The sequence below is a fragment of the Rhinichthys klamathensis genome, unplaced genomic scaffold (assembly GCF_029890125.1).
Source record: "Rhinichthys klamathensis goyatoka isolate OS25496 unplaced genomic scaffold, OSU_Roscu_1.1 h1tg000147l_1, whole genome shotgun sequence".
NCBI classification, from domain to species: Eukaryota; Metazoa; Chordata; class Actinopteri; order Cypriniformes; family Leuciscidae; genus Rhinichthys; species Rhinichthys klamathensis.
The window spans coordinates 466,514-490,630 of record NW_026606682.1 but is presented as its reverse complement, the minus strand read 5'-3'; the positions used below and the strand labels follow the sequence as shown (position 1 = coordinate 490,630).

At 37.5% G+C, this 24,117-nt stretch overlaps 1 protein-coding gene across 1 annotated transcript in view; it reads left to right on the top strand.

Annotated features, from left to right (window-relative positions):
* The window catches only part of itga5 (integrin, alpha 5 (fibronectin receptor, alpha polypeptide)), a 66,502-nt gene extending 44,307 nt beyond the window's left edge, over positions 1–22,195 (top strand). The window contains exons 19-30 of the mRNA XM_056257890.1: positions 2,898–2,965; positions 6,248–6,395; positions 7,242–7,334; positions 9,446–9,525; positions 10,997–11,077; positions 11,199–11,304; positions 12,044–12,202; positions 13,699–13,806; positions 18,586–18,699; positions 19,680–19,781; positions 19,889–20,011; positions 21,714–22,195. Of these exons, the coding sequence (XP_056113865.1) occupies positions 2,898–2,965; positions 6,248–6,395; positions 7,242–7,334; positions 9,446–9,525; positions 10,997–11,077; positions 11,199–11,304; positions 12,044–12,202; positions 13,699–13,806; positions 18,586–18,699; positions 19,680–19,781; positions 19,889–20,011; positions 21,714–21,794 (1,263 nt within the window). The 3' untranslated portion in view covers positions 21,795–22,195. The remainder of the gene's footprint in view (positions 1–2,897; positions 2,966–6,247; positions 6,396–7,241; positions 7,335–9,445; positions 9,526–10,996; positions 11,078–11,198; positions 11,305–12,043; positions 12,203–13,698; positions 13,807–18,585; positions 18,700–19,679; positions 19,782–19,888; positions 20,012–21,713) is intronic.
* The last annotated feature ends 1,922 nt before the right edge of the window (positions 22,196–24,117 follow it).

Below are 24,117 nucleotides of genomic sequence, written 5' to 3'. Positions count from 1 at the left end.
TTGTAGTGGAGATGAGTGGTACCCGGTGGAGTCTTCTGCTGTTGTAGCCCATCCGCCTCAAGGTTGTGCGTGTTGTGGCTTCACAAATGCTTTGCTGCATACCTCGGTTGTAACGAGTGGTTATTTCAGTCACTGTTGCCCTTCTATCAGCTCGAACCAGTCTGGCCATTCTCCTCTGACCTCTGGCATCAACAAGGCATTTCCGCCCACAGAACTGCCGCTCACTGGATGTTTTTTCTTTTTCGGACCATTCTCTGTAAACCCTAGAGATGGTTGTGCGTGAAAATCCCAGTAGATTAGCAGTTTCTGAAATACTCAGAACAGCCCTTCTGGCACCAACAATCATGCCACGTTCAAAGTCACTCAAATCAACTTTCTTCCCCATACTGATGCTCGGTTTGAACTGCAGGAGATTGTCTTGACCATGTCTACATGCCTAAATGCACTGAGTTGCCGCCATGTGATTGGCTGCTTAGAAATTAAGTGTTAACGAGCAGTTGGACAGGTGTACCTAATAAAGTGTATATACAGTATATATGTATATGTGTATGTTTTTTTATTTTTATAGATATTTACAATATTTATACTCTATAAAAATATATTGTGGTAACAACAATATTATTAATATTAATTATGAATAATAATTACTCTAAAACATTGTGGATGTTTATATAATAGAGTAATTACATTTATACAACATAATAAAATACTTCTTTATTAAATAACATTTCTTCCTAATAAAAAATAAGAGATTATGCCCAACTTCTAAGGCTTTTCTTTTCAAGGATTAATGGAATAAATGAATAGATCTGACAAAAAGCTTGAATGTGGTTTTTATTTGCATGGGACTATTAATGTGAGGCTCCATATTCGTCTTGCCTTTTGATGAGAGATGTTTTGGGCCTCCTTTGATAAATGTTGTGAGTGATCTCGCTTGGCGCCCTCCAGTTTGCTGACCCACTCATGCTGTTTGCAGACCTTGACACTTCCGTAAACACTTGATGGTGGTTTTGGCTGAGGGTCAGCTTGGACATATGCACACAAGACCTCCTCTTGTATCTCCTCTTGGGCTTCTAATTGTTTGGTTGCTTTAGTGAACCCAAACAACCCACTCCAGGAGGTTCAGAGTTGTGGAAAGGAGTGGGTTGTAATTAGAGCTCAGCGATTGCTGATTACAGGGAAGCCACTTTGCCCTTTCTAATCTCCCATTCTATTTTTTTATCCTCATCGTCATGTTGCGTCATCCTCGCACATGTTGGAAATACGGCATCAGGTGGAAGCAATTAGCCGTGGCACGACTTTCCCCTTCTCTTGATGTTTTAGATTCATTCATGAATTGTATATGGATATGGATTCTCTCTCATTAATGTGTGTGTGCTTTATGCGATATATTTGTGTGTGTGGTGAGAGTTGGGTGGTGTCGCCTGCAGCTAGCATGTGGTTTAGGGGTGGCACTGGCAGCCTCTGATGTGGATGTTGGTGGCAGATAGAACAGCCATAGCTCTTTATTCCTTTAAATGAGCTCTATACATTTATTGAATCCAATACACATCTGCTCTTCAGCCCAGAATTCATTCAGGATTGTTTACTATTCTAAAACTTGTTATTTCGGGCGGCTGAGAAGTGAAGTTTACCAATGCAAATGGTCATGTTTATAGTCATATTGTATTTTAGGCGGCACAATCCTCTGACGATGACACGGTCGTGCGCTAATACTTGACCCGACTGAACGGAATGTATAATGAAGCTCGCTGCTGCGGGCTGTTGTTTACAAATATCTTATTATGAGTACTTTGCTTGGATTTTTGAAAATAGCTGCAGTTGTTTAATAGGAGTTTATTGGATTTTTTTCTGTGTGAAGTGCCTAAAGATGTTTAATTTCATTATTGGTTATACGAATTGTATTATATGCCTGTTTGAATGACATTGGAGTCCGATGAGGGAAAAAATGGTGCTAAAGAATCTTTTTTTAAATTTTTTATCACAATCTTAATAAATGAATGGCTAAGTTTCTACTTTTACCTTTAAAGTCAACATGAAATTGTAATGGACCCTGTGTATTGATTTATTAAAAAAATTTCTACAAAAATAATAATAATAATAAAGATTATGCCAAATTCAAATTTAGAAACAAAATAAAAAAAACTGGCATGAATTGCTTTTTATGTATTTTGGAATACATTTGTAATTACAATAATAAACAAAATAATTAATAATAAACACAAATAAAAGCTTACACTTGTTCTGTATTTGCATAGATCTGCCTGGCAGGGTTGCCATGTCAGCTGTTTTCCCGCGGAATTAGTCTACTTTTAAACTTGCCGCGGGTTGATTTATTATTATTATTTTATTTATATTTATTTGACTGAAATGCTTGTATTGAGATATTTTACATTCTAACAATGATACAACTGTGCTCGATGATGAGTTTTGTGAGTAAGGGCACTGATAGCGAGCTCTTTTATTAAAACAGACTTTTAACTTTTAAAAGCCTCAAAACGGCGTTTGATTACTGCTATATAGTGATTTTCAAGTTGAATTGTGTATAACGCATACAGTAACTGTAAAATATGCATTCTAGGAATGGGAGTGGCATATTTTGAGTTTTGATATTTGGGGAAGGGTCATTTGGCTAGTTTTGGGCTACTTTGATTAAACTTTGGGCTAGTTTTGGGACGCAGACCTGGCAACCCTGTTGCCTGGTTTCATTCTGGTTGCCCAATATTCATCATCCAAACAATTTCTGAAAGACCAAATCAGGTTTCTCTTTCTCATGTAATACCCTGTTTCACTCAGAAATAAGTCACATTACAAAAGTAAAATAGGTTGCAAATTGACAATACAATAATCTCTCTCTGACATTGAGTAACTTACCTTTTTTCTGGCTTCTGCTCTAGACCCAGATTTTATTGGACTGTGGAGAGGACAACATTTGCGTCCCTGACCTGAAACTCTCCGTGCACGGGTAAGATGATTAGCAAGAAATGCAAAAAAAAAAAAGAAATAAAGGCCTGGGGTTTTGTTTGCTTGTTGCAAAGTTTGCAGTAACGCATATAACGTAGAACAATATTATGCTCGAGAAATGAGTAATTGCTATTCCAGCTACTGTTTAGATGAGACATTTAGATAAATATATGTGATGAGTCACAGCTTTTAGAAAGTCTCAGTAATGGATAGAGTTTTCCCAGGTGACAATAGTGACACACACACATGCACAGATACACACTGACTTCAGGAAGAAAAAAACAGGAAGGAGGGCTAAGCAACAGGTGCTGGGATTGGCTGACCTAGCTTAAAAAAAAAAAAAAGTAGATGAAACGGATAAGGAAAATTTGGGGCTTGGAAATCTCCACAGCCCCCTTTTCCCTGCAGTTACGACAGCAGTTCCCTGCAGTTGATTTGTGAAATCTGTGGGTATTTTCTCTGTCTTTTATACACCGATTTGTTTGCATTTGCTGTTATTCTTCGACCGCAAATATGCGCCTTACCAAAAACATTACAGATTTGTTGCATTTGTCTTAAGTCACATATTTATGAAACTGCGTAGGGCATTAATTCTCTCCGCAGAGTGATTTGGATTATCTTGACATTCAACAAGCACAGGGAATAATACGACTTGGCAATTCACTGGAGGGGTTATTCTTTAGGAGAAAATGTGAAACTACATCTCGACAGCTTCCCAGAGAATGCCTGGGACAACATGGCTGTTCTTTAGTACCACTGTCAGCATCTGCTTCCCAGGTCCATGTTGAGGAAACCCAGCCAAGTTCTCGGTTTCACTCAAATTAACTTTTTGTACTGAATCACTTCCATGTGATTATTAGAGCTCACTGGTGTTAATTTGTTGTGAGGATCGTGATATTTATTTTGATTAGCAATTGAATGTAAATCTTGACCTTCTTGTGCCATGACCCCAACCTCACATGTGCCCATCTGAAGGGGTTTGTTATGAAAGTGCAGCAAGCGACGGGTTCCATGTAGGTTGGAGTCTCCCACCAGCCGAGTGCCAGTGTTTGAATCCAGTATGTGGCGCTTCCCCAGCATGGCTTTACGAGGCCAGGCGGTAATTGGAAGCGTCTGTGTGGCCCTCGCATGGAATTTCTCATTGTGTCTGAGATGTAGAGAGAAAAGAAAGGGGGGAGGAGGGAACATGTAGGAATAGAAAAAGGGAACTTTGCGGAATGTTTCACAGTCTTTGTCGTTGCATGTTGAACTTTATTGCTACAATGGAAATTAGAGGTTTTTAATAGGAAATGTGTGTGTAATGCAGGAGGAAGGGCTTCCTGTTGGAAAGATCTGGGTGATATTTCACCGCTAGATCAGCAGAATTACACTTTCTTTTTTGAAAGAAATTAATACTTGTATTCAGCGCGGATTGATCAAAAATAACACATTTATAATGTTACAGGAGAATTATATTTCAAATAAATGCTGTTCTTTTGAACTTTCTGTTCATTAAAAAATCCTGAAGAAAATGTATCATGGTTTCACAAAATATTACGCAGCGCAACTGTTTTTTTTTCACAGTGATGATAATAATAAGACAAGTTTTTTTGTGCACCAAATCAGCATATTAGAATGATTTCTGAAGGATCATGTGTAGGGGTGTAACGATATTTGAACCGAACCGAAAAACCGCGATACACCACCCACGATACGTATCGCGATACTCTCATGGCGAACCGAACACACCCCGCCCCCTGCTGCCCCGCCCAGCACCGGCTCATTGCACCTCATGTGTTATGTGTACACAACGAATACAGGGCTGTTGCCTAACCACCATTAACCACATATAATCGCAATAAGCTCAGTGTTTTGTTACTTTTGATAATAAGCAAGGTGTAATCTTTCAAATTATGTCTATTTGATCACGAAATGCAAACAATAAATGCCGTTTTGGCGCTCTTAGATGTGGCGTGACAGATATCACTGCATGCGGCAGCGCGGAGCGCGATCATCTCTTCCTCAGTTACAGAATAAACATGAATGGACACCCGAAGGTATGTTGAAAGATACAGTATACTTACTGAAAGGCATCATAACTCGTGTAAACACTCAATCAGTGTTTCAACAGCGGAAATACGTCAATAAAACGCTTAGTTTTTCACATAGCTTTATATTTACCTCAGGCAAGTCATTCAGTGTCCACAGCTTGCTGGTTTGCTAACTCTTTCACTAAATAAATGCTATATATTAGCCTATATATTATATTTTACTTAACCTGTTTATGATATCTTGATTATTTAATGTATGTTTAAAATAGTTGTCATGAAAATAACAGCAACTGTGTAAATTATTATATAACAATAACAAATTAGAGTAAAAACATGTTAATGCAAAAATTGCCTTATGTGCAGTTTACATGTTTTCATACAATTTGTTATTTGAGTGTTGATTATTATTATATCATTTAGGCTAAAAGTCTAGGCTCTATTGTTAAGCTTTAATGTTATAGTAATGTGCAAGTAAGGGCTGTAGTTTACAGCATTAGCAGATAATTTTGTTATCCTTGAGAAACGTTTGTAATTGAATTAATTTAAAGACAAGGACACAATTTGTTCATTAAAGCACTGTTTAATAAAAAATAAAAGCAATTTTAGCTTTCTAAACCCCCCCACCCCACCGAAATGAACCGAACCGAACCGAACCGAGACCTCAAAACAGTGGGACGAACCGAACCGTCAGGTTTGTGTATCGTTACACCCCTAATCATGTGACACTGAAGACTGGAGTAATGATGCTGAAAATTCAGCATCACTGGAATAAATTACATTTTAAAATATATTCAAATAGAAAACGGGTATTTTAGATGCAATAATATTTTACATCTTTTACTGTATTTTTGATCAAATAAATGCAGCCTTGGTGAGCATAAGCTTATTTCATTAACTTTTTTTTTTTTTAAATCATACCCACCCCAAACTTTTGAATGGTAATTTCCACCATGGTTTATACTTTACAACAAAATTTCAAAATGTAGGTGTATATCCATCTACTTTTTAATTGATTAATTAGTTGTGCTTGTTAACACACTAAAGCTATTACTTATATTCAGGGTTAGAGATTTGAACAAAAGTCTACCTGTATAAATAAACAGTGGCCAATAACTCCTCCCACAATGTTTGTACTATTGCTCTAAGATTAAATCAGCACTTGATAAGCTCTATAGAAGACCCAGACCCTATAGAAGGTAAATTAGCTGCCAATGCAAGAGTTTAATGTTTTGTTCATGTTTTGGGTACGGCAGGGACAGGAAGGAAGTGTACATGGGCGATGACAACTCTCTGACCCTGACTTTCAACGCGAAGAACGATGGAGGCGGAGCTTATGAAGCCGAGCTGTATGTGGTCTTGCCACCAGAGGCCGACTACAGCGGAATAGCCCGCAATAATGAGGTGAGATATGGAGACCCTCCCTCCAGGTGCTGCCTATTACACGGACGTGTGCCAGATCCCGTCCATTAACTCCTACATGTGTTCAGCATTTCAGCTGAGAAAGACCTTTGTTCTGTTACTTTGATACTCAAGAAAAGATGTGTTTTTTATTAATGGAGACATGTGATGAGAAATTCCGTAGTGAGGCAAAACTTGACAGCGGTCGGTGTTTTAATGCGGCGGTTTTCAAACTGGTGGTTAGGGGAACTGTGGGACATTTAAGAGAAAGAAAAAGACAATTTCAGTCTTTTGTATTGAATTTTACGATTTTTTTTAATGAAAATATTTTTTTTATTAAATGATAAAATGTAATATATTCAAATATTCAAATAAAATATTTGAACAATTTGAATAATTGGATAATAATGACAATGAAGTAATCAATTATCTGATTTGGTAAACAACATGTCTTTATAATAATAACTATTATTTTCTTTATACATGAATATATAGATGAGTATTCAAGGAAGGAGTGTCTCTCACAAGAGAATCATGGGCATCAAAAAGGGCTAACACCAGTTTTAATGAATTACTTGAACATATTTTCCATCCCTAAGGATAATTTAGAGCAAAAGTGTAGTTCAACAGTAGTACCAGAACTGGTCTAAACAGTCAAGATATGAGTCAGGAGTATTGTGTGTGTGTGTGTGTGTGTGTGTGTGTGTGTGTGTGTGTGTGTGTGTGTGTGTGTGTGTGTGTGTGTGTGTGTGTGTGTGTGTGTGTGTGTGTGTGTGTGTGTGTGTGTGTGTGTGTGTGCGCGTGTGTTTTCCGAAATTTACAGGTCTTTTTCTCTATTTCTCTGGACAGAGTCTGACCCAGCTGACCTGCAGTTATGAGACGGAAAATCAGACCCGTTACCTCAGCTGTGACCTGGGGAACCCCATGAAATCCGGCACCAGCGTAAGCACACTTACACTCTTCTTTCTGTTTGTGTGTGTTTACACACGAGAGTGACTTGAGGTTTCACATTGTGATTGAAAAAGCACCTTTTATCAAATGCGATTGAATCTTACTAGTTTCCCAGTGTGTCTGAAAATTGTAAAATTGGTAATTTGACAGTCATGGAAATGTGTAGAATCGTATGATGTCATGGAAAATACATTTCTATAGAGAATAACTGTCTGTCTGTCTCTCTCCACATCCATCGTCTATCTCTACATTCATTGTCGTTAAATCTACATCTATCGTCTCTCTCTATAAATATTTCTACTTCTATCGTCTCTCTCTCTCTCTCTCTCTCTCTCTCTCTCTCTCTCTCTCTCTCTCTCTATATATATATATATATATTCATCTATCGTCTCTATATCTATATCTATCTACATCTATCGTCTCTTTCTCTCTATATATATCTACTTCTATTGTCTCTCTCTAAATATTTCTACTTCTATCGTCCCTCTCTCTCTATATATATATATATTTATATATATATACATCTATCGTCTCTATATCTATATATAGCTATCTACATCTATCGTCTCTATTCTATCTATCTCTCTCTCTCTCTATATATATATATATATATATATATATATATTGTCTTTATATCTATCTACATCAATCGTATCTATATCTATAAATCAATCTATATATCTCGATTGTCTCTATATATATCTCTATATTTATAGGTATATTTATTCTCAACTATAAACATTTTCCTTGGCTAGAAATTGCTTTTTGTGTGTGCAATTTCTATAAATTTATTTTTTAACAATCCAGTAATCCTTATCCAGTAATCAAAAACGTCTGGAAAAGTGGCAATTCTGATTACTGACAACTAGCATTCTCCCAAATAAAACCCAGACCTCCAGCAATCATAATTGTGTGTCCTGTTAGTCATGTAACCTTTATTAGTCACCTACCCTGTTAGTCAGCTCATAGTGCTGTCTGGGGGTCCTGTTAAGGGCTGTGTTGGATCATGTTTGGACAGGCAGGAAGTTCCCACTAGCGATGCAGGAAGTGACAGTCATAGGCTCTACCCTGAGTGGAGTTCCCCTTTCCAAAATGCCACTGTGTGAAGATGGAGGGATTTGTGGCTTTTTAATGTGTCTGCAGAGATGGAGTATAATTGGGTGATTGTTCGAACTGCTCCATGTCAATGTGTTTCCAGACACCTCTGTATGTTTCAGTCAGTGCAACAACACTGCTCTTGTTAGTTCAAGGCAGGTTATCTGGGGGTTTTACTCAGCAGTTGTATTATTAGCGTTATTTTAGGTCATTATTTTTAGATTCCAGGACCACCAAAGAGGTTCCTCGCAACAACTGGCCTGTATCTGTAATCGTATCTTATTTAATGAGATCTTCAGAAATCACACCTACCCCCACGCACACGGACACCCACACGCAAACTCTCACGCACGGAGTTGAGTGAAAACAAGAGCCGCTCGTATATTTGCCAGAGTTTGTGTGTGTGCGTGCGGTGGGAGCATAAAACCACAATTATAAAAGGGAGGCTGGAACTCCCATGCAGTCTGGAGTTGTGTAGGTGACTTCAGCACTTTAGGGATGAGGGTAGTAACTAACTGGAGTGCTTTTGACAGTGCAGCTAAACATGACATCACTAAGATGAATGAGAGAGGATACATTTTAGTGTTTCCACTTGTGTTTTTTGGATGGAGTACAGGAAAGAAACATTCCACCAACCTCAACATCCATTCTGTTGCCATGGTAGACAGTGCATTATGGGTGATTTGTAGGTTCTGTGAGTGTGCTGTAGAGAATTCTCTGGGGTAATTCGTGGACAGCTGAAATTCAGTATTGTGACATGGCAAATATTGTTGGCTCCTTTATTATAAATTGCTTTTGTTTTCTCAAATTTTTTGGTCGTTTTAGCTCAAATTTTCTGATGAATTAAATGTGTGTGTGTGTGTGTGTATGTATGTATGTATATATATATATATATATATATAATATATATATATATATATATATATATGGAGGAATAAAGTTGATGGGATGGGATATCCTAATGGGATAATATGATTTGGAAATGTATTTTGTTTACTTTTTTGCAGCTATGGGCCGGACTGCGATTCACTGTACCACGTCTCAAGGACACACACAAATTTGTGCAGTTTGACCTACAGATCCGTAGGTATGTAACTTGAGAATATACGCAAATAAACACAGCTTATTTTTATTTATTTATTTGCTTATTTGTTTTTGAAAATAAACATTCACACTATACTGTACAGTAAATAAAATCTATACAGCAAGCATGGATAACTGTTTAATACTGTTAGTAAAAGATCATTCTGCTTGAATTATAAAATATAAAAAATAATATATATATATATATATATATATATATTAGTTTATGTATACATGTCAATATATACATAAGGGCTGTGAAACGATTAATCACGATTAATCGCATCCAAAATAAAAGTTTGTGTGTACTGTGTATAATTATTTTGTATATATAAATACACACACACATGTATATATTTAAGAAATAAAATAAATGCACATTTTTATTAATATTTTTAAAATATATGATTGACAACATTAAAGGTATTGTAGGTAGAATTTTTTTTTAAAACTTTTTGCCAAATTTGTTTAAACTTTCTATATATATCAATGCATAATTAAAATGTAAGTACTCTGGAAAAGAGAGTATAAAAATCGAGTGTCTGTAGTCCTCTCAGGGCTGTAATAAACACAGCTACTTATCTCCATTCACTTCCACCCCCTCCATTCTGGGCTCCTTCCAAAACCACGCCCCCAAAACACATGAACGCGCGATGCCGACAGCTCACAGCTGGAGGACGCGCTTACCAGCGCCGAGCGGAGAGGAGCAGTGCATGTAGTGACATCATGTCAGACTCACATGTAATAAAATACCTAACTTTATCATTATGAATATAAACAACTAACATGGCTGTTAGTACTCACTATCAAGCTAGCATATCGATACTGGTAAAGTTTAAAATATATTGAGTTTGATTCGTTAACGAGCTAGTAACATAAAGCAAAGCTAAAAACAGGCTGCATTGATACACGTTTTCCCATTACAATCAGTTACACTGTGATGAAGGTGAATTTCGTGTAAGATTCATAACATATACGCCGTGTTTTGCATGTAATTGTGTCTCTTACTAGTCTCTTACCCTCCTCGAGTCAAACGAGTGCGCGCATGTGGGCAGCGCATGTAGCAGCGGGGGTGTTGCCATGGTTGCGAGAGAGTGACAGTCGCCTAAGCCAATCCTTTGTTTCGTCCCGGAAGGAAATAATGAGCTGTGTTTAGTGCAGATTAAACGGTCTAGAGTCACTCGATTTTTATACTCTTTTTATCAGAGTACTTACATTTTAATTATGCATTGATATATATAGAAAGTTTAAACAAATTTGGGAAAAAGTTTTTTAGACCAAAAACGACCTACCCTACCTTTAAATGCATTAATTTAATGATTTATTTAAAAATATAATTAATGCTGGCCTTTTTTCTTCTTTTCTTTTTTTACATTAAATCAGACTGTTATGTATCATTATATCATGCATCTGTAATATACGGTCAGGTTAGTTGCACATGCTCTTTATTAAGCTCTCCATCTGTCCATCTGCAGTAAGAATGAGAATAACTCCCAGAGTGAAGTCGTCCCCTACAAGTTGGAGGTGGTGGTCCAGTCTGATGTTATTCTGCAGGGGTGAGTTCACATGCAGAACCCATTTAGTGCTTCACAAGACCATAGCTCTTCTGGAACTCTCACTATGAAGCTCTCCCTGTTCCCTCACCTTCTCATTTTCTCTTTATCTCTCGTTTTACAGTGTTTCCAGACCAGACAAGGTCTTCTTTCCCCCACCAAACTGGAAGTTGACCAAGAATGTAATGGTTGAACAGGATGTCGGACCCTCCGTCCAGCACACTTACGAGGTAAAGACCTTCTCTGAGTCCTTCAGTTGGACTTGAAGCCAGAGGGGCCTGTCATTGATCGGAATCCAGAGTAATGGCTATAAATCACTATGGTACAATTTTGGGATGTATGGCTGCCTAGCAACTAGCAGTTAAATTTGCAGGATTTAAAATGTCTGCCCTTCTACTTTTTTGACTTGAGACTTCAAATCATTTCATCATTTTATTTCATAATTTCTTTTCATGAACCAAATATATATATATATATATATATATATATATATATACACATAATTAATTTTTTTATTTTAGGTTATTTTATTTAATATTTACAAATAATATAAAATATAATTTATATTTTTTAGTCCATTTCATATATATCTTTTTTTTTATGTCAGTGAGTGCCGCTGTAATTGCTGCTTGCAGTTTGGTTTCTTTATACATACTTTCTGCAAGGATTCAGCAGATGAGTCATGCAAACAACTTGTACATGGAGAAGTTGTCATGGAGAATCTCCAACAGTTACACATAGGTCCTGAAATAGCACAAGGCATCAAGTCATCCTTTTATGATGAGCAGAGAGTACAGAAACACCTGTGGAGCACGACTTAAATCTGTGGTTGTGATGGCGTACGTGTAATTATGAAAATAACAAAGCCGCAACCTTGATGTTAAACCAATGGGGTTGAGAGGGTTTATTATGACAACACTTGACTCATCTCTCTCTCTCTCTCTCTCTCTCTCTCTCTCTCTCTCTCAGTTGGTGAACAACGGGCCGAGCCGCATCAGTCACACTCTGCTTCAGCTCAGATGCCCCATGAGACTTCAAAGTAACAGGTTCATTTACCCACTGGAGGTCACGACGGAGGGGCCTGTTAACTGCACCACCCACAACATAGTCAACCCCTTGAACCTCAAGGTAAGACGCCCTGGGTTAACTGCGGGGCAGAGATTTGATCAGGGTTCACCTGATGAAGTGCTTAATACTGGAGTGCTTTCTGTCATTATGTGCATGACTTTGATCTATCAGGCTTTTCATTTAAAGCACTGTTTATCAAATGAAACTTATCAGGATCGTGTCTGGGTCATATATCACCCAAAATGAAAAATGAAGCCTATTTATAGACCCTTAGGCTTGAATACATTATTTTCATGAGAATTCTCATTAACGCAATGGAAAAATGTCATTCTCATTATTATTATTATACGAAAAAAAAAAAAGAAGAAAAAAGGATTTAGATACCACGGTTGTATTTGTTGTTTTTAATACAAAGAAATTTTATTAAATTGTATATAAAATAATTACACACTACTATTACTATTGAGAATAATGACAATTACATTAAAACATCTGAGTAAATTACAATAATGATCATTTGAAATTGTGCCTAATTGTAATGAAAATAGCCATGTAAAAAGCCTTAGTTCAAATAAAATGTTTCATTTCCCTCATGGGGAAAAAAATTGAATAGTTTTTTTTGAGAAATATTTTTGAGCTTTTTTTTTAAAGATGTAAATCTGTAGCAATTTATGCTATAAAGATATTATACAGGAGACTCACATGCAGTCATGTGAGGAGAGAACAGAAGCTTGTTGATGACAAGCTACATTTAAACTCAAGGGACATCCGCTGTCAGTAACACCCAGTATGTCCCAATACAGTCTCAAATACACATGCCAAACACATGAACACACCACCCATCCATCCATATTTCCTAATATGTCCACCCTGAACAGCCCCACCCAAGGGCATTAAACCAGCCTTTGATCCTCCTGCCATACTCCCATCTCAATCTGCTTCCCTTCGTTCTTCACGTCCCACTGCTGTCTGTATAAACACAGCCATCAACTTTATCAGAGCTTCTTATGAAAGACCCCTCAACAACACTTCCCTCTCCAAGAGCGCACAAATGATCAAAACAAATGAGGGATCTCACGTTAAAAAAAGGAATTTGAATATCCATAAATTTAATGATTATTTCCCAACAAGTTGGGGACATATTTCTATTTTCTACAAATTACAAGTTTCTACACCCCTGTCTCTCTATTCTGTCCCATCTGATGGGCGTCTGGATGATTCGTAACACAAAACTGCTGTTACATCTGGGATTGTGCAGAACTCCTCTCCGAAGTGGTTGTTTGTTCAGTTTCTCATGCTGTTTAGGGTGTTTTCTTGGTTTTGAGGAGAGTATGAGTCTACACAATGGAGAAGTTGAGGAAAATTCAGACATCTGTTGCAAAATACCCCTTGTGTCCTGCACGTTGTGTCCCTCCCGTTGAGCTCACGGCTGAATGTCAGTGTTGAGTCAGAGGGCGTCAGTACAGATTGAACCGTGATGTCAGTGTCCACAATGTCCAAAAGGGTGGCGAGTTTCCATTCAATGTTCTGTTCCCTTTTTCTCACTCTGTCTTTAGCTCCAGCAGTCTTCTACCGAGCAGCCTCCTTTGCGAGACGCGGCACGGGAACACCACATCGAGAAGAGGGAAACGCACAAGGGCGAGCTGTCTCAGCTGACCAATCTGGTGAGATTTCTTCAATGTGAAGAGGGAAAAAAAGTTTATAAAAAAGGCAAAACACAAAGAAAGCGAGTGAAACATTAGCTCTGTTCAGAAACCTAGAGAGCTGCCTAAATAGGGAGCTGTCTTCTAAACCAGAACCTCTTAAGTGAGTAATTTGAATCACTCTGCATAGTCAGCAACTCAAATAACACAATTAGCACTTCTTGCAATCGATTCCAGTAGAGTTAGTAAGCTAATGACTTCCCTGCTGAAAAGACATCTAATACCACCATGAACTGGCTTGCTGGTCTTAGTTGGTCTCCTAGCCTTGCCAGGCTGGTCTGTTGGCTGATTTTTGAGTGGGTTTTGGAAACTTTTCAACTGGTCAGGCTGGGAAACCAGCTAAACACCTTCTTAACCCTTAAACGCATACCTCGGGTCTTTTGTGACCCGGGACGTCATTCACTACCCTCCTCCTTATTCATTTTTTAAAGTTAGACATCAACCTTCTTAGTATTCCTCAATCAATTTATTATAAACAATATAACAAGAAAAAATAATAATGTTTTCCTATTAATTTTTTGTTGAAAAAATTGTATTGGGTCGCTAACGACCCGAGGTGTGTAACAGTGTAAATATATTTTTTTCTGCTCAACAATAATTAAATCTTTGATGACTGAATAAGAGCAATTCACCTTTATTCCACAAGGTTGCAATGTCTGATACACAACGAGGAAGTGACTTTTCACTTATAGTTATCGCAGGCAGAAAACAAAAGAGTAGGAAGTATCATCAGCAAAACTTGAAATGGCTCAGTGATTTACTGCAGAGCAAGTACTGAACCTAATCAAATATCAGTGTAACTGTCACTTGATGGTGGATCTGGTGAAGAAGCTTAGCCTGACTACGTCAGACTTCCTACTTCCGCTAATTTCATTTCGCTCCTGTAGTCAGTCTGAGATAGCAGCCTATCTTTCTGTTTTCCACCGGCCTGAAAACAGCCTGGCCAATCAACGAACAGAGGGCGGGCTGAAAGCCGTGACGTAGTCGGTAAGCGCCGTGTTTAAGATTAGGTCAGGGAAATCGAAAACGACCGCTGATATGGAGACGCGGATGCAATTCGCTCTGTTGTGGAGAATATTCCCGGCATTAGCAAACTGAAGCCCGAACACGAAGAGTGTGTATTAAACATTTTGAATGGAGGTGATGTTGTGGCCCTACTCCCTTTGGGAAAAGTTTAATTTATCAACTATTACCGATCGTCAGCGAGAAACTGGGGAGCCTTTTGACAGGTCAGTGTCTCTTTTCTTTTCCAGGTCTTAAATACCGTAAAACTTCAAATAATAGCCCGGGCTTTTATTTGCCCAAATCGTCGAACTGCACCGGCTTGTACTTGAGATAGGCGACGGCGTCTAACTTATATGAGACAGGCCTTTATAGTTGAGATGTTGTTTATTGAGATGTTGTTCCTAGAGTCTATAATCTCTAAAAATCTCCAAATGCTCCACGTGAAACCGCGGTCTTCCGACCTCTTACTATCTTGTCGATTGATTTTTATGAATATGCGCGAGGGAGAGAGAGCAAGACAGCGCTCGTGTTGTTTGTAGACGTGGGAGTGCGCGCGCGCGGCCGAGGCTCTCTCTCTCTCTCTCTCTCTCTCTCTCTCTCTCTCTCTCTCTCTCTCTCTCTCTCTCTCTCTCTCTCTCTCTCTCTCTCTCTCTCTCTCTCTCTCTCTCTCTCTCTCTCTCTCTCTCTCTCTCTCTCTCTCTCTCTCTGCTCGTTTGTGCCCTGTCAAGCGCAGCAGTCATTCTATTACATCACTCACAGATCAAAAAAGTCGTTTACAGCCATGTTCACTCGGGTATTTCGCTCGCATCATCAAGTGTTTACAGTGGAAGTTCGATCATAGATTTGAGTTCGATGCATGATGTCTGTGGTTCGATGGCTGTGTCGGCGCATAACATACGTCATAAACAAACTTATCTGATTGGCTTACGGGTAACCAATGATTTTAAACTTCAGTACGCGCCCCCTAGCGAGAGAGAAAACACTTCTCTATTATGCTATCCCAGACTCTGTGTACGAAGCAAAGTGAAGTAGCAGAGTCTGGTTACTGGTATTACCAGGCTAGAAGAAGCTTTCATCAGAGATCAAAATATTGATTTTGAAGATGTTGAAAATGATAGTTTTGAGAATATGATCACGAATATGAGCCAGATGTTGAATGTACTGGGAAATGAGCTCTGACGAGGACAGTGATGATTGTATAAAACATCTGCTCAAATTGAACCCTTCCAAGCTCCAAAAGGTAACAAAATATGCTTATATAAATAATATCAGCAAAGTTTTATATTATCGCGCTACAGGTTGAGATCCATCAGTGTGAGATATAGATCCGGGTCGCTAAAGACCCGAATATGTCAAAATGATTGGTGAAACATTCACGCATTTAAGGGTTACAGCAGCTAAGAACAACAAACCAGGACTGCATTTCCCAAAAGCATCATGAGCTAAGTTGATGGTAGAGAACATCGGTGGCAGTGGTCTCCGCCGAACATGGTTGGGTCTTTTCAGCTGGGATTATACTCTAATTTGGAAAAAAAAAAAATGCATAACCCACACATTTTAGGTAAAATGGTCTTAAAATTAACTTTTTTTAATCAATACTTTTCAGTATTAAATGTACGGAGATCCCAAAGTGATATAGTGATGAAAAAAAGAAATGGGAGGAAAATTTTTTTCAATGCTTTTGCGTTCACTCACAAAACTTTAGCGTTTTCTCGATTTATCTCAATATTTACCACCATTTTGGATGCATACATTCGGGATTACCTTCACTGAGAAAGGCAAATGTTGAACAAACACATCCAATATGGCGTCTGAGGTCATGAGAATGCACAGAGACCTTTCGTTCACTAGTGTATTAACTCAGAAGAAGGTCAAGTCACACAGGGTCAAAGATCTACTCTGACTGATTGGCCGCCATTAAAGATGTTTTGCTTGGTTGGTCTAGGTGCATGTGTGCGCATTTGTGTGCTTGCGTATGTGCGTGACCATTAATGACCTCATTACTCTCCCGAGTGATGGGTCTCCCGAAATGTCCTCGCTCTACCCTCTAATTCCCCGTTGTTCTCTGCGTCATTAACCGCTCCAGCTACCGGCTCTCTCAGACAGCAGCTGGTTGTGTAGTCCAGCTGTAGGTAGCTGTACCTGACCAAATGAAAGAGGGCTTTGTCGCCTGTTGCGCTCAATCGCCCACATTTATCATCTCTTGCTTGATGAAGTGTTCCTAGAGGGCTATTTATTTCTTCGCCTGTTCCCTTGTGCTAATTTTGTGGAGGGAGAGCAGGAGTCTCTGTTGACATGTTCTGTTAGTGAACAGTGGAGATGTGTTACAGGACTCAAAAGGTCCAACCTAGGTTTGACATCTTTCGACTAGGATGAGGTGTTGATAGACGGGAACACTTTACAATAAGGCTTCATTTGTTAACATTAGCTAACATGAACTAACAATGAATAGTTCTACTTTTACTAACTAACCTTAACAAAAATGAATAAATACTGAAACATGAATTGCTTATTGTTAGTTAATATTAGTTAATCTGCATTAACTAATGTTAACTAATGGTAACTTATTGCAAAGTGTTACCAAATAGACAAACATATTGAAAAAGATAAATGTACTTGACCTTTTTGCATATATTATATTATATTATATTATATTATATTATATTATATTATATTATATTATATTATGTTATAGGCAAAAAGTTTGTCTTTTTTAACCATTAATTAACTTAAATAATCAATGTACATAAAAATTACAAAGATATAAAAATAATATATTTGAATATATTTACATCAAGTATTTATACACACACACACACAAACAGGCGCACACATCTTTGTGGGGACTCTCCATAGGCGTAATGGTTTTTATACTGTACAAACTGTATATTCTGTCTCCTTACACTGGCCCTATCCCTAAACCTACCCATCACACACAACTTTCTGCATTTTTACATTTTCAAAAAACATTACTTAGTATGATTTATACGCTGTTTTCCTCATGGGGACCGCTGGCTGGTCCCCACAATGTAGGTGATTTCAGGTTTTACTATACTTGTGGGGACATTTGGTCCCCACAATGTAATATAAACATGAACACACACACACACACACACACACAGTGGTACCACTATAGGGAAATATGTTCTGTGATAATTTCCCCCCCCACCCTCCTAATGAAACGAATTTGATGTTACAGGGATCTGCTGATGAACGTGGTAATGCACAGCTTGTAAAACCAGGGAACTAAATGTTATTGCATCTGTGGGTTGGAATCTGACTTCAGGCAACTGTAGGCAGGATTTTACAGTCCTGTGACTCTTCTAGTGATTCCCCACTAATTTAAAGCAGTCGATGCACAAGACGCTAACATTAGGTCCTTTGTCACTGCCGTTGGCTCGTGACGCTAATGTCTGTCCCATGGTCCCATTTCTCCATCCGGATCTTCACATTCATAATTATTGTTGGGTTTTTAATTAATGCGTGTGTCTCAAATGACAGCCAGGCATGCTTTTATGGTGATTTTATTTATTTCTGCCCGGAAATTTAACTCGCATGATCTGTGTTTGTTTAAAGGGCACGTCTTTTATAGCATCATTACAATTCAGTGTCAATTGCAGTTATTAAAGGTTATGTCATGAGCTACAATGTACTGTGATGAAATAGTTCTGTAAACTTCCATAAACTGATTATTAACTCTCTCCTCCTCTGTTTTCTGTTTTTCTGATGTGCTAGTCTTGCTCCAGTGTGGATTGCTGGACTCTTACGTGTAATGTTGGCCTGTTGGAGCGAGGGACGAGTGCCATACTGCATGTTCGCTCGCGAATCTGGGCAGAAACATTTATGGAGGTGAGCGGAAAACCTCGGTGCAAGCAGTCCAAAGCTGTCGTTTCTCTAGATTATTACTAATACTGCAATAGAAGCATGTGCAAGCTTATTGGACTTATTCTAGACTCAAATAAGAGCTTGCATACCTCTCAAAGTCTGTCTCATGATTATACTGGTTAAATTGATTATTATAGTTTTTAATGTAAAGTGTGACTGCTTCCTGTGAGTGTATGTTTAAGAGAGTCAGATGATGTCTCCAAACAGGAGCTCTTTTGAGAGACGCCTTACATGCTCTCTGCTGTTCTAGCCAATACAAAGCTTATAAGTGAGTGCATTGAAAATACATTAGGAGAAATCCTGAGAGCTCAGAGGATTGGAATGTCAGAGGGGTTTTGTGAGAACCGAAGCCAGACTGAAACACTGGGATTCAGTGAAGCAATACCGCCCCCATCTGGATGCAAGTGGGATTGTTACATAAATGAAACTAGGCACATTCAAATGAAATGCTCAGCCAGTTTTACATGGTTACCATTTTGTGTGTGTAATTATTTCAAAACATAATTGAGATTACTGATATTATTCAAAATGTATATTTATTTTCTATAAAACCTAGACCTTTTTTTATTTCTTTCCCGTATTGGTGTTGTAAATGTAGTGTGTGTGTGTGTGTGTGTGTGTGTGTCTTTGCATATATATATATTTATATTGTAATATGTATTTTCTCTTAAATCGTATTGTTTACATATTTATTTTGAAAAACTATTGAGAATTAAAATTTTAAATATAAAAAACAGTAAAAAACGAAATTACAGTTATACAATGTACACAATAAAATATTGTTGTTATTAATAATATCATTATTATCATTATTTTCTTGTCTTATTTCAAAACATAGAGATTATCCATAATGTCTATTTATTTCCTGTAAAACCTAGTCATTAATTTTCGATTTCTTTCGCATATTGAGGTTACAAATGTAGTTTTTGTGCTTTTATTTGCAGAATCCTTATAAAAGCTTTATTCTGGAGTGCCTTGCTAGTTACAAAGTGGAAAAGATGCCATATGCCATTTTGCCCAAGGTGACTCCTAGCGGAGCTAAAAAGGTAAACCTTCTTCTCATCTAATCTCATTCATGTTCATCACCAGACATAATCTATGTAGTTCTTATTTCAAATCATCCAGTGATGGTCATCTTTTCTCTGTTATGTAGTTGGTGACTCCTGTGGTCTGGAATAAGCCAGACAGCACATACGCCGTTCCTCTGTGGATCATCATTCTGGCTATTCTAGCCGGGCTTCTGCTGCTCGCACTGCTGATCTACGTCCTCTACAAGGTCAGTGTCTGCCATTTTGAGTTCTAGTTCAAGATGGCTAATCATAAACAAAGGATTTCCCCTTGCAGTCAGACAGGTTTGCAACCAATAGTAAAGTCATTTTAAAACTTACAACTAATCATAAATGAACATATAACTTTTATAAAGGGACTAACTTGTAGCTAATTCTAAATAAATCTTATCCTTCATCCTAGAAGTAGATTGTTACTACCGTAATTGTAAACTAATTTGTATCCATTGACTAGTTGACAATCATGAACAAATCTTAATCTTAGGCAAGTTAGTCACTAATTATAAGTTAAATATCCTATACATTAAGAAACACTTGTATCTTTTAACTAATCGTGAACCAATTCTTATTCTTTACAGTCGAATTGACTAATTGTAAATAAATCCCTATCTTTCATAATGGAACTAACTTGTGGCTAATCATAAACTAAATTGTATCAACCATAGCTAAACTAGCTTGTAAACGAATCTATTGTAGTCAGACTATTTATCTTTTATAGTGGGGCTATTTTGTAACTAATCGTAAATCTTTTTCTTAGACTATTATAACTAAGCAAAAACACATTCTTAAAGGGATACTCCACTTTTTTTGGAAATAGGCTCATTTTACAACTCCCCCAGAGTTAAACTGTTGAGTTTTACTGTTTTTGAATCCATTCAGCTGATCTCCAGTTCTGGCGGTACCACTTTTAGCATAGCTTAGCATACATCATTGATTGAAGTGGACAAGACCATTAGCATTTCTCAAAAAAAAATGACCAAAGAGTTTCGATATTTTTCCTATTTAAAACTTGACTCTTCTGTAGTTACATCGTGCACTAAGGCCGACGGAAAATGTAAAGTTGCGATTTTCTAGGCTGATATGGCTAGGAACTATACTCTCATTCCTGCGTAATAATCAAGAAACTTCACTGCCGTACCATGAGAGCAGCAGGCGTAATGATATGACGCAGCGCCTGAAAATAGTTCCGTTGTGTTGACGGAAGGTGGCCTATTTTCAGGCGCTGCGTCATATCATTGCTAAAAGTGGTACCGCCAGAACCGGAGATCGGCTGAATGGATTCAAAAACGGTAAAACTCAACAGTTTAACTCTGGGGGAGTTGTAAAATGAGCCTATTTCCAAAAAAAAAAGTGGAGTATCCCTTTAACAGTTATAGTAGGACTAATTTGTAAATAAATGTGAAAAACTTCTTATCATTCTTTGCAGGGTTCAAATAAAACCGTTAAAAAAACTTTACTTACTTGAAATAAAGTTAACGCGTTACCTGAAATAAAATAAAATATAAAAAATACATTTTACTAAAATAACTCAAATTAAAATAAAAACGAATAAAAAACTGTATAGACATAAAAAAAAAACTATTAAATATGACAAAAATACACAACAAAATCTATCTAAAATTAAATGAAAATGGAAAATATAAAAATAAAAATAAAAGCGGATTCAAAATATTAATAAAAACTACAATAGTATCTCAATTATATTAAAATAATGCTGCTTTGTTGGGCCAGCTAGTAACTAGTCGTAAATTATTTCTTACTCTTCACAATAGGAATATAATTTAACTATATATTTTACACATATTATACATTTACAAATTTCTGTTAGGTGCGATTAATCGCGATTAATTGATTTGACAGCACTCAATGAGCCAATCGTAAATGTTTTTCTCCTCTTCTTGATTCCTGTAGCTCGGCTTCTTCAAGAGAACTCCGTACGGCACCGCCATGGAAAAAGCCCAGCTCAAACCTCAGGCTGCATCCGAGGCCTAAACTACCCAAGAGCATCCGGAGAACATGTTCTTAACCAGATCATCCAAAGAGAAGGTTACTTGCTGTTGAACAAAGACAAAGACTAGACTGCAGTAGAGGAATACGGAGGAAAGATCACTGGATCTTCACTGTACTGCACTAGATGACGAGACCCTGAGGACTTAAAGCCAAATGAATGTTGACATAGTTTATTTTATCTTATTGAATTTCCTTGATGTGGGTTTCGATTTTTAACCACCACTTATAGCCGACCACTTACAAACAGTTTGTGTTGATCTTAACCAAAGCTCAGGTTCACTTGCCTTGCCCGGCAGCAAATGCTCAAGACAGACACAACCTGCACTAACATTAAGAGTATGTTTCGATTTTTAACAATTTCACTTACGGTAGTTTTAAATCTGCAGTGTAGCATTTTTTCATTTTTAGCGTGTTATCTCACTAAACACACACACACACACACGTTTAAACCAAAAAAAAAAGGTCTATGCAGTATTTCACAATCAACCAAAGATACTAATACAGGTTTTGTTCATTTATTGTGTTTTGAAAGTGAGAACGAACCTTCATCATGGACCCTCATCTCCATTTACCTGCTGTCTTTTTATTTCTTCTTCTTTTTTTATGAAGACATTTGAAATGTTTTTATGTTTTGTCATGTGATTTCTATTGGAATGGGTTTTCACTTCGAATGAGATGTTTTCAGCTCAGTCACCTCTGTATCTTCCAAAGAAAACAAGCCAAGCTGGTTTCACTCTCAGGTGATGGTGATCGAGTGACGCATTTCCGCGGAAAATATCGTCGGGATCCATCGCAGGAAGGCGTCCGTTCTTCCCTACTGAATGTCAGCCGTTTCTGTCCCGTTATCTCGGTGGTAGCGAGTGGCAACGTCGCCTTAAAAGTCATCTGGGACACAACTGGATCCGCGCCGAGCCTGTGAAACCTCACCAATGCCTTGAAGCAGAGCTGTGCTTTGCCATTACTCTAACAGACTCTTGGGCCAAAGAGCGGAAGGGTCGTCCCTCCAAACTTTCGTGGGCGAACGGAGAACCACTGTGGACTTGAACGGAAATTTCCGCAAAATGTTGGTGCAAAATGAACTGAAAGCAAACCTCTTCCAAGGCAGCAGGCCTCATCCAGGGACTGAATGTTGAAATACACCTGTATACTTTTTGTTCTGTGCGCGTATGGATGTGAGGATATGAGAGATTGTTGTGGAGCGCCACAGTCAGTGTAGAAATGCCTCCGTACATCATGGTGCTGAAGTGGCGGAATCGGACAGGAAGTAACTGCAATCTCCTGTTTCAGCGAGCCACCTAGAAAGGGAAAGCAGCTGGAACTGTGGGATGCGTAGGAAATCTGTATGGAAGTGCAATATTGTTGTATTTTTTTTTTTCAAGTTCATTTCAAATTGTTTTGTCGTGTATGTTAATACTATATTTTAGTAAAGTTCTCAGAAATAAGGATTTTTTGAAGACAACACCCAGTTCGAGGGTTGAAATTAGCCCAGATGTTTAGAAAACAGTGTAATGATGTAGTCTAAAAATACAGAAACATGACTTAATTGCCAAAAAGGTCTAGATTTTATTGGTAAAATGTGAAAATTTCAGTCTTTTGTCAAATCTAAACTGCATTTATTGTATATGCACGTTTTAGCAACTAGATATGGTTTGAATTGGTACACAACCAAAAACTGACAGACCACTTGAATCCTTCGTACTGTTTTTTGAATCTCTTTTGTACATTTTCAAAAATTATTTATTCCTCCAAAAGTTAGATTGTAGCCTTGAGATTTTTTTGTATTTTAGGTGGGAGGAAACACTGGGTATGTCTTCATTTTTTTGTTTCTATTTTTAAAAATTGCCCCAAACCCCGTTTGTGTTTTTTGAGTTGTAAATATGTTTGGTGAGGAGATTATTTTAATTTTCAGCTGATACTGATTTGACGTATTTCATCGCCCCATATTGGGGAGAATCAGAGGGATGTTCAAGTAATTATTTGTATTTACAGTTTGCATTTTAAATAAATCTTTCAGTTTTTTTTTTGTTTTTTTACAACTTCTTATTGAATTGTTTTTGATTTTTTTTTTTTTTTTGATGATGATTTGGCATGATGGGGAAAAATAATTTGTATGTGGGTTTTGATAGTGGATACTTGGTGCATAAACGCACAATATATTTTAAACCAAAAAAAGAAATAGCAACACAAATGTTCAATAATTTATTTATAAAAAAATAAACACTTCATTAGAAAAAATGCATAAGATATATATTTTCATATATAATGTCTACAAAACTGTTTGTGGTCTCTTCATAATATTTTGGTG